The 11,512-nt window shown below is 38.2% G+C and overlaps 1 protein-coding gene across 1 annotated transcript in view; it reads right to left on the bottom strand.

Annotated features, from left to right (window-relative positions):
• Nucleotides 1-4,731: 4,731 nt before the first annotated feature.
• CAPZA2 (capping actin protein of muscle Z-line subunit alpha 2) overlaps nucleotides 4,732-11,512 on the bottom strand; it is a 56,648-nt gene continuing 49,867 nt past the window's right edge. Inside the window, exons 9-10 of the mRNA XM_030825449.1 lie at nucleotides 7,847-7,909; nucleotides 4,732-6,258 (exon numbers count right to left, since the gene is read on the bottom strand). Of these exons, the coding sequence (XP_030681309.1) occupies nucleotides 6,118-6,258; nucleotides 7,847-7,909 (204 nt within the window). The 3' untranslated portion in view covers nucleotides 4,732-6,117. The remainder of the gene's footprint in view (nucleotides 6,259-7,846; nucleotides 7,910-11,512) is intronic.

Genomic DNA, 11,512 nt, shown 5'->3' with positions numbered 1-11,512 from the left:
AAAGTGCTGGGATTACAGGCGTGAGCCACTGCGCCCAACCCGTGATGTGTTTTCTAGCGAGTCTGTGTGAAAAAAATCTGTTTTCTGATACAGTCACACTGCAAAAATGGAAACTGACGTTAACTAATGCACTTTTGTTAGATTATACCAAAACCAGAGAGAAAATATCTTATTAGCCATACTATAGTTTATAAGAACATTGATTTTTAACTTTACTGTGTTATAATTTCATTTTGTACTGTACTGTTTTAAAAAGTCAGATTTAGTTTTGAACTGGATGACATTCTGACCCATGACATTTCTTTACCAGAAACCTATTATCTGCATATTAATGCTTCATTGAGATACAAGAGGATTTCCTTCCTACCACTGGCATGCATACTTGCCAAAGCAGTTTAAAACTCCTCCTTTCCAGAAAACCTCCCTTGGCTTGACATCTCTTTAAAAGCTATCTTAGGTAAGCCTTGAAGTTTATCTTACAAACAATCTGTGTTGTCCATGGCACATCTTCCTAAACGGGTTTAAGGTGTGCCAAGATACTGATGTTCTTAACCCTTACAACAATTGGCAGGCAGCCTTGTCCATTTCCTGCAGTGTGCCTTATTTATTTATATATTTTGAGACAGACTCTCACTGTATCACCCTGGTTAGAGTGCAGTGGCACGATCACAGCTGACTGCAGCCTCAACCTCCCCAGGCTCAGGTGATCCTCCCGCTCAGCTCCTGAGTAGCTGGGACTACAGGCGTGTGCCACACCTGGCTAATTTTTGTATTTTTAGTAGAGACAGAGTTTTGCCATGTTGCCTAGGCTGGTCTTGAATTCCTAGACTGAAACGATCCACCTGCCTCAGCCTCCCGAAGTGCTGGGATTAGAAGTGTGAGCTACTGTGCCCAGCCACAAATATCATTTTCTATATATGTTGTGATGTGACAAAGGTAGGAAAACACTGTTGTTCCATGAGTAGTTTGTAGATTGCTTTAAGAAACGGTTTTATATTTTCCAAACTCCACAATGCCTAGAACAGTTCTCTGAATACATCTGCTTAAATGTGAAGGATCTGACATTAATTTCTAATGCTAACTAGACCTTAAAAGTTTAATCGGCTATTTTAATCTTAATCTGTGAGTATTTTGCACACTCTCCAATAGCTAGCACTACTGGTCAAACTTACAATAAAGCTTTTGCATAACACTCGGAATGTCAAATTTGGATGTCTACACAGCGTCTGCCTTTAAGAAGTTCTCAGTTTCAAGCCCCCAAATCTATACTATTCATTCATTCATTCATTCATTCAGAGATGGAGTTTCACTCTTTGGAGTGCAATGGCATGATCTTGGCTCACTGCAGCCTCTGCCTCCTGGGCTCAATCAATTCTGTTTCAGCCTCCCAAGTAGCTGGGATTACAGGTGTGCACCACCACGCCCAGCTAATTTTGTATTTTTTTAGTAGAGATGAGGTTTCACCACGCTGGTCAGGCTGGTCTCAAATTCCTGACCTCAGGTGTTCCACCTGCCTCGGCCTCCCAAAGTGCTGGGATTACAGGCATGAGGCACCATGCCTGGCCCAAAATCTACATTTAAGACTAGCAAGTACACTGATTCTTTTAAATATTGCATCTTAGAGAAGTGAACAGAAATACACATCTTTCTTGGGATGTTTCATAACATGCACACATTACAAAACACCTGTGTTAACTCTTGGCTAAATGTGCCTTTATATTTCATACCCCATAGATGGCAAAGGCACAAACTGATGATCAGTATGGAAGATCTTTTGAAAGGGTCTTTCACTGTTCCAGAGGTTTCAGTGTGGCTACTAAAAGTCACAATGACTTTAACTGTAGAAAGGGCTACCCAAATGTCATACAACTGTCAATAGTTGTCCCTGATTACTTTTCCAAGAATTTCACATTTCAAGAACATTTGCAGTGAACGAGAACTTCCAAGACATCTTTCTTTTAATGCTCTTACTACTATTTTAGTTTCCAAAATCCCAAATGAGGAAAAGCTGCATGAATATCTGCATATTTATATAACTTATTAAAATGTAATCGTATATCCAAGTGTACTCTGGAAAAGCACCACTCATGCCAGAACTCTTACTTCTATCAGAATTCTTGATTTTAATGTCACAGAGGTGACCTTTCCAACTCTGGGTGGCACAGTTGCTTAACTCCTCTCCTCTCTCCCCTCAGCCAGTCACTCCCTTGGTCATATTTGTCATTACTAATAACTCCTCAAAACCTCAATTTTAATTAAGCACACCATTTTCCAATCACCACTTCTTACATTTCTTTTTTCTTTTTTTGAGACGGACTCTCACTCTGTCACCCAGGCTGGAGTGCAGTGGCACAATCTCAGCTCATTGTAACCGGCACTTCCTGGGTTCAAAGATTCTCCTGCCTCAGCCTCCTGAGTAGCTGGGACTACAGGCATGTGCCACCATACCCAGCTAGTATTTGTATTTTTAATACGGAAGGGGTTTCACCATATTGGCCAGACTGGTCTTGAACTCCTGACCTTAAGTGATCCACCTGCTGTGGCCTCCCAAAGTGCTGGGATTATAGGCGTGAGCCATCGTGCCCGGCCCACCTTTTTTTTTTTTTTTTTTTTTTTTTTTGAGACAGAGTTTCGCTCTGTCGCCAGCCTGGAGTGCAGTGGCACAATCTCGGCTCACTGCAACCTCCGCCTCCTGGGTTCAAGCGATGCTCCTGCCTCAGCCTCCCGAGTAGCTGGGACTACAGGCGAGTGCCACCATGCCCAGCCAATTTTTGTATTTTTAGTAGAGACAGGGTTTCACCATATTGGCGAGGATGGTCTCGATCTCTTGACCTCATGATCCACCTGCCTCAGCCTCCTAAAGTGCTGAGATTACAAGCATGAGCCACTGTGCCCGGCCCACTTCTTACATTTCTAGGTCATTCTTTCTAGTCCCTCTACTTTAACACACCTATATAATCCATTGGTTGTACCACATTTTCACTATCCCTCCCCTCTTCTCAAGCCCTCACTTCCCTGCTTACCCACCTGAAATTCCACAGACCATCATACCTTGCCCCTCTTCATGTGGTCATTCACTCTGGGCAAAACCACAGCCTTGGTGAAATTTATTTCATCTACTCTATGCCTGCACCCAAACAGCTTTACACGGTTGAAGAAAAACATACAGCCATGGTCATCGTTGGTCTCATTTACTTTAAATTCATTATCACTAACCTTGAGGTCCTTCATCCTGTCTGCCTATAAAATTGTTGCCCAGGTTCATGCACTTTCCCATTCTTCTAGCCCAGAGCTTTCCTCTAGTTCCTGTCTCCTGTATCTAACTGTTACGTGAGATATTTCTCCTTTGAATAGAAAACTGAGCTCCTGACCAGCCTCCTTCTCCAAACCAACCTGTTCCTACAAGAATCTTCCTCAATTTCTCCAGCCCCAAACATCCTTGATGGTTCTATCTCACACTCCATGACCAAACTCTCCCTAGGTCTTGCTGATTTTACCTTTAGGATATATCTAGACCTCACTGCTTTATACCACCTCTACAGCAACCACCTCAGTCCAAGCCAGCATGCTCTCTCAACTAGATTACTGCAGTAGTCTCCTAGCTGTTCTCCCTGATTATGCCTTTGCCACCACACTTCAGCCTACTCAGCAAAGTAGCCATAATGTTTCCTACTAAAATTACATCCCCGAGCTATAGGATACTCTGGGTTCCTATTCTTCTTTCACTTTAATAAATGCCATTCTTTTATTATTATTGAGACGGGGTCTCCCTGTGTCACCCAGGCTGGAGTACAGTGGCTCAATCTCTGCTCACTGCAACCTCCACCTCCCAGGTTCAAATGATTCTCCTGTCTCAGCCTCCTGAGTAGTTGGGATTACAGGCGCGCACCACCATCCCCGGCTAATTTTCTTTTGTTTTTAGTAAAGACGGGGTTTCAGCATGTTGGTTAGGCTGGTCTCGAACTCCTGACCTCGTGATCCACCTGCCTAGGCCTCCCAAAGTGCTGGGATTACAGGTGTGAGCCACTGTGCCCCGCCTAATAAATGCCATTCTTATACTATAAAAGACTAGTCTGTTCTGTGCAATCATTATTTCAGACTGTTCTAAATTATTATTATTATTATTTTTTGAGACGGAGTCTGGCTCTGTCACCCAGGCTGGAGTGCAGTGGCACGATCTAGGCTCACTGCAAGCTCCACCTCCTGGGTTCATGCCATTCTCCTGCCTCAGCCTCCCAAGTAGCTGGGACTACAGGTGCCTGTCCCCACGCCCGGCTAATTTTTTGTATTTTTAGTAGAGACAGGGTTTCACTGTGTTAGCCAGGGTGGTCTCGATCTCGTGACCCGGTGATCCACCAGCCTCGACCTCCCAAAGTGCTGGGATTACAGGTGTGAGCCACCGTGCCCAGCCTGTTCTAAATTATTTTTGATAAATCTTCCGTCTCACAAGCAAATCACCTTAAAAACAGTTGCATACATTTTCAGTAATGCATTCCAGACTAGAACAGAGATAGGAAATTGATGACTTTCATGGGATAGAAACTCATGATGGCCTGATACAACTAAGCTTGTCAATTAGATCTAGTATTTAGTTCACCATCATCAAACTTTCAAATATATATATTTTAAAAAGGAACAGATAATTAATGTTACCAATTCATTTTCTTTAGGAATCCCAATGTGCCAAAACTTGTATTTTAAAACTAAAGAAAAGATGATTTAGCCAAAATGTCATAATTTCATATTATATTCTCAATGCTTTCAAAGCCCAACAGTGATTTTAAAAAGAAATTAAACATGCTTTCATTGAATTTTTAAAAATCTATACAATTCAAGCTAATGAAATATTTTATTGTACATAATAAAAGTGGTGTTTTTCTAAAAAAAAAATAAAATAAAATAAAATAAAAATTTCCAGGCCCAGACGTCTACAGGAGTACGTGAGGAAAGGATTCCACTCAAGTATCATAAGCAATACTCTATTGAATGAAACCATAACTCCACTTCACTCCCTATGGTAAATACTAACATTCACCACAGGCTTGAAATTCCTGTAGCATCAGTAGAACTATTTTTGAAAATATTACAAACATGCTTATGATGCATAGGAAGATGAAAAAATTTAGACTGTAACCACACACCATATGTAATCCCAGCTTTTCTAATTTACAACCAGTTAAGAATTACAATATCCAAAGAAAGTATTTTAAAATATATATGCTCACTGGTAAGTGACTTTCTACTCAAATAAATAGGAAAATTTGCATTTTAATGTCACATTGAATTTCAGTACTTTTCAATCCAAGAAAAAAAAAAATAAACCGAGACATGGTCATGAGTTCAGGATTATATATATTACAATTTGCCTTGTTATAATACATTTGTGGCTTTATGATAAAAATAACTCAGGGACATATGGAATTCAAGCTGATTTGCGTAACTGTCACAAGAAAAAAAGCATTAAATGCATTTCTGAAATAAGTATTTTCATTAATTTCAGAATCTCAAAACAGCATTAGACCTTGCCTTGTTTAAAAAAAATTTAGTTCAACACTAAGCTAGCTAAATAACCTTCTTGAAAGGTTTAAACACAATTGATATAGAAAATGCTTTCCCTCTAATCTCAACTTTACATAAATGGAACAGGTGAGGAAGAAAAGGTAGACAATTTCTTTAGCAGCATATATGGCTAAATCCATCAACCACCTTAAACTAGAATGTCCATTATTGACCCCATTAAAAAGAACTGGGGAAATATCAAAAATTACTGATTTCATAAACCAAAAGACAACAATTTTAGGGTTACAGTTAGTAAAATATTTTTGAGACACTTCAAAAACTTTTAACCATAAACTAGAAGAATCATCTCTTCATTGTAAGAAAGAAAGGCCTAACAGAAAGACATTTAAACTAAACTGATTTTCAATCCTCTTACAACAAACAAAATGAAAAATAATGGTTGATTAGCTAAGCTTTGTGCTCTAATCAAACTAATTAATTACAGTGATTTTAAATGGCAACAGCCCATCTGACTGGGCAGCTTGACAGTTCAGAATACTTTTGCAATAATTTTTTAACGCAAAGACACTAAAATGATCCGGTCATGCAATGTTCATCTTATGCATTCTGCATCTCTTTGCCAATCTTGTAGCTAAGGATCTTGTTCCAATCAATCTTAGTGCGTGTAACTGGCAACTGTCGACGTAAGGCTTTGAAAGTAGTGTCCGACATTGTCTGATAATTCTCACTGATGGCAGTCTATGAAAAACAATAGTTAGAAGTTTAAAGTAAAGCAAAGAACAGAACAATTTATAAAGCACACAGATGTTTTCAGAATAAGTTTTATTTAAGCAGCCTGTTTCACTGTTTTTAAACAGTCAAATAAAATCCCAACATTGTTTTAAAAGCTGTTTAATAGCAGCTAGAAGAGCCGGGTGTGGTGGCTCATGCCTGTAATCCCAGCACTTTGGGAGGCCGAGGTGGGCGGATCACAGGGTCAGGAGATCGAGACCATCCTGGCTAACGCAGTGAAATACAAAAAAAAATTAGCCGGGCTTGGTGGCGGGCGCCTGTAGTCCCGGCTACTCGGGAGGCTGAGGCAGGAGAATGGCGTGAACCCGGGAGGTGGAGCTTGCAGTGGGCCGAGATCGCGCCACTGCACTCCAGCCTGGGCCACAGAGCAAGATTCCGTCTTCAAAAAAAAAATAAATAAATAAAATAAAAGCAGCTAGAAGAAAAAGCCTATAATAATTTTGAATAAACTTAAGGAAATAAAATTATAAATTAGACTTAATATTTGTGTGTCCTCATTTTGAATTTTAGTATGTCAGAACAATTTATAGATTATTATTTTTAAGGAGTAGAAACTTGTCCAATTCACAAATTAAATGCTTAAATTCAAGAGTGTAGTTTAGAAGCTGATAAATAACATAAAAAGTAAAGCACAAAATGAAATGTGATCTAAACAGATTACACATAATCCAAATGGTAAGACACAGCCTGAATTAAAATTTCCAACCAGAAAAAAAATAGCCACTTAAAGTCTGGCATATTTTGACTGATACAGGTTGAGCATCCCTAACTGAAAAATCCAAAGCTTCCAAAGCTTGAAACATTTTGAGCATCAACATGACACTCAAAGGCAATGCTCACTGGAGCACTGATTCAGATTTCTAATTTTCAGATTACGGAAGCTTGACTGGTAAATATATAATGCAAATATTCCAAAATCCAAAAAAATCTGAAATCTAAAACACTTCTGGTCCCAAGCAACTCAGATCAGAGATACTCAGTCTGCACTCAGAAATTATGTTGGCTAAAACCTAGTCTTTTTTTTTTTTTTTTGAGACGGAGTCTCGCTCTGTCGCCAGGCTGGAGTGCAGTGGCGCGATCTTGGCTCACTGCAACCTCTGCCTCCCGGGTTCAAGCGATTGTCCTGCCTCAGCCTCCCGAGTAGCACTCGCCACTACAGGCACGTGCCACCACACCCAGCTAATTTTTGTATTTTTAGTAGAGACAGGGTTTCACCATGTTGGCCAGGATGGTCTTGATCTCTTGACCTCGTGATCCACCTGCCTCAGCTTCCCAAAGTGTTGGGATTACAGGCATGAGCCATCGCACTCAGCCTAGTCTTAGTATTTTTAAAATACGAAATATTAATGGAATTCAATTTATTTGCCACTCTTTTTGCCTACACTTTAATAAGTCTGCCTTTGTATTAAAAGGAGACACACAACAAAAAGACTCTAACTGATGCAATGGAAAAATTCAGCCTTCGGCTGAAATTAAAATTTCAGTGCCATTATTTCATAAGTGAGTGTAGCTTATATAATGTTTAAAATCATACCTGGTATTCATTTTCTGCAGCTTCTACAATCTTTATAAATTCTTTTGCTGTTTGCACTTCATTCTGAATAAAAACAAAACAAAACAAAATAAAAATAGTAACTTAAAACTAAACCACTATTATTTTAAAATATATGTATGGTTAATGTAATGTTATAATGAATAACACAGAAGGAAATTATGACATAGAACAAATATTGTAAGATCAATTATTCTAAGTCTAAGGGGAAAATAGGTAAAATTATTTTAAAAGTCTACAGAATAAGCCGGTCTCAATGTTTAGCTGGCTAAGAAAGTGAAATCTCAATGATACACACATGGATGAAAAGTTCAATTTTAAACACTGGACATGCATTCCAATAGACAACCTTTATGGGTAAGAAGTTTGGTAAGGATTTCTAATTGATGACTCTTTATCTGAATATTGTTAAATATTTACTGAACATTATGTAACAGAATAGTGATACCAAAAAAAAAAAAAATCACTAATCAGGAAGAATGTATTTTTCTGGAAAATTTTTTTTTTTTAACATGCCAATAGATGGGTTTGTTAGCTTTTTCCTAACAGTAAAGTTAACAGAATCTGGATTTAAAAAATAAAACAGTGTTAATGTAAAATTCTCTAACACCTTATACTTTATATATATGGTGTAAAAATATAAAACAATGAAAACCTCCTAAGATAGAGTAAAAATGGTCATTCCTAAAAAAATGAGCACAAACTGGCATATTAGTCAAGTTTAATTACTATGACCATCTCTCAAAACCCTACCCTCTGTAATTTTGTGGACAAATTTCTCTTAGGAAGCATCTGTTTTGTTTTGTTTTTTTTGTTTTTTTTTGAGACAGGGTCTTGGCCTGTAGCACAGGCTGGAGTGCAGCGGTGTGATCTTGGCTCACTGTAATCTCCGCTTCCCAGGTTCAAGCAATTTTCGTGCCTCAGCCACCCAAATAGCTGGAACTATAGGAATGTGCCACCATTCCTGTCTCATTTTTGTATTTTTAGTAGAGATGGGCTTTTTGTATTTTTAGTAGAGATGAGGTTTCACCATATTGGCCAGGCTGGTCTCCAGTGATCCACCTACCTCAGCTTCCTGAAGTGAAAGGATTACAGACGTGAGCCACAGCACCCAGCTAGGAAGCATCTGTGCTCAATGTCAAACTCCCCAAACAAGATGGCACCATACCCTTGATATGTCAATAATATTGAATGTAGTAATTACATATGATAAGTAACTATATGGAGTAGAACATCTCATGGAAAATCAGACATTAGTAAGTTTTTTTCACTGGCAAATTTTGCAAGGAGAGTACCAACTAGGTCAAAGCAGAAATCACCTAAGTGCTAATAAAAAATTTTTTAAAAGATAGCTTCAGGGGCTGGGTGTGGTGGCCCATGCCTGTAATCCCAGCACTCTGGGAGGCCAAGGCAGAAGGGTTGCTTGTGGCCAGGGTTTTGAGACCAGCCTGGGCAATATGGTGAGACCCCATCTCTACAAAAAATAAGTTAGCTGGGCATGGTGGCACACGCCTGTAGTCCCAGCTACTAGAGAGGCTGAGGCAGGAGGATCGCTTGAGCCCAGGATGTTGAGGCTGCAGTGAGCTGTGTTCACACACTACACTCTAGCCTGGGCAACAGAGTGACACCCTGTCTCAAAAAAATATATACATATATATATGTGTGTGTGTGTGTGTTTATATATATATGTATATGTAAATATAGCTTACCTTCTTAGGTAGCATCTGGCTTAACACATTCATACATGTTTCTTAAAGTTAAATGCTTTCTTGAGTTAAAAATAAATTTTTCTTTAATATTTGTAAATTGTATATAAGCAGTTGATGTTTACAATACACAGATACTTTTAGGTATATGACACAAACAAATGAGAAAATGTCACTGTTAATGTTATACTGTCAATATCCATGGGGCAAAAAAAACAAAAGCCAAACTTTTGGAGGCCAAGGTGGGTAAATTGCACGGGTCCAGGAGTTCAAGACTAGCTGGGCAACATGGTGAAACCCCACCTCTACCAAAAAAAAAAAAAAAAAAAAAAAAAGCTGGGTGTGGTGGCATGTGTCTGTAGTCCCAGCTACTCAGGAGGCTCAGATGGGAGAATGGCTTGAGCCCTAGAGGCAGAGGTTGCAGTGAGCTGAGATCATGTCAGCCTGGGTGACAGAGCCAGGTCTTGTCTCAAAAAAAGAAAAACAAACAAACAAAAATCAACAAGGAAACAGTTGCATATGCAAGGGAAAGAATGTGTGAAAGAATTCTGTGGAGAAATAAAACCAAGTTCAAAAATTCTTAAATTTGAAAGATGAACTTAAAAAAAAAAAAAACTTCATTAAATCATGATCCAAATAGCTACTGAAATAAAAAGATAAGATACAGTTTAAAAGTTAGGTAGGAGATCATAGACCTAAATGTAAGAGCTAAAACTATTATATAATACTTTTAGAAGAAAACACTGGAGTAGATCTCCATGACCTTGGGTAGACAATGGTTTCTATTAATATTTCAAATCTCAAATGAAAAAAGAAAAAAATCAAAACCAAAATCTTCTGTTTTGCAAACAATATCATCAAGAAAGTGAAAAGACAACACAGAGAAGGATGAAAATATCTGAAATCATGTATGTGATACACTGGACTTGTATCCAGAATATATGAACAAGTACAACTCAGCAATACAAATGTGAATAATCAATTAGGAAATGAGCAAACGATCTGAATAGGTATTTCCCCCCAAAAGATATACAAATGATCATAAGCACAGGAAAAGATGCTCAAAATCATTAGCATCAAGAAAATGTAAATAAAATCCACAATAAGACACTACTTCATACTGACTAGGATGGCTATCATCAAAAGGACACATTTTGGAAAAAGATAAAGAAAAATTGAAACTCTTATGCACTGCTGGTGAAACTATGAAATGGAAAACAGTCTGGCAATTCTTCAAAAGGTTAAACATAGTTACCAAATGACCCAGCAATTCCACTCCTATGTATATACCAAAAAGAAATTAAAATATCTACACAAAAAATAGTACATGAATGTTCACAGCAGCAAAAAGTAGAAAACAGAAATGTCCACTAACTGAAGGATGGATAAAATGTGGTATGTCCATACAACAGAGTATTATTTGGCAATAAAAAGGAACAAAGTACTAATACATGCTCCAGAAAGGATGAATGTTGAACATGTTAAATGAAAAAAGCCAGTCAGGAAATTCTATATATTATGATTACATTTATATCAGATGTCTAGCACAAGCAAATCCACAGAGCCAGAAAGTAGATTAGCCACTGCCTAGGGCTGGGAGGGTTCTGGGGGAAGGGCTGGGTAGAATGGGGAATGATTGCTAATGGTACAGGGTTTCTTTTAAGGAGCATGAAAATGTTCTAAAATTAGATTGTGGTGACTGCTGTCCAACCCTATTAGTAATATACAAAAAAAAAAAAAAATTTGAAGCTTATATTTTAAATGAATGCACTGAATGGTATACAAATTACATCTCAATAAAGCTGCAAAGAAGTTAGGTACAGGTTTGCAATTATTTATCTTTAATCTATCAGAAAACACTGTAATCTGAAGCAGAAATATTACTTAAAATGTTCATTCCAAAACTGTTCTGGTTTTACAGAAGTATTACGTTAAATTTTAC

Source organism: Nomascus leucogenys, chromosome 13 (assembly GCF_006542625.1).
Source record: "Nomascus leucogenys isolate Asia chromosome 13, Asia_NLE_v1, whole genome shotgun sequence".
Classification (NCBI taxonomy): domain Eukaryota; kingdom Metazoa; phylum Chordata; class Mammalia; order Primates; family Hylobatidae; genus Nomascus; species Nomascus leucogenys.
The sequence above is the reverse complement of the archived record's forward strand: the minus strand, read 5'-3'. Positions and strand labels throughout refer to the sequence as shown.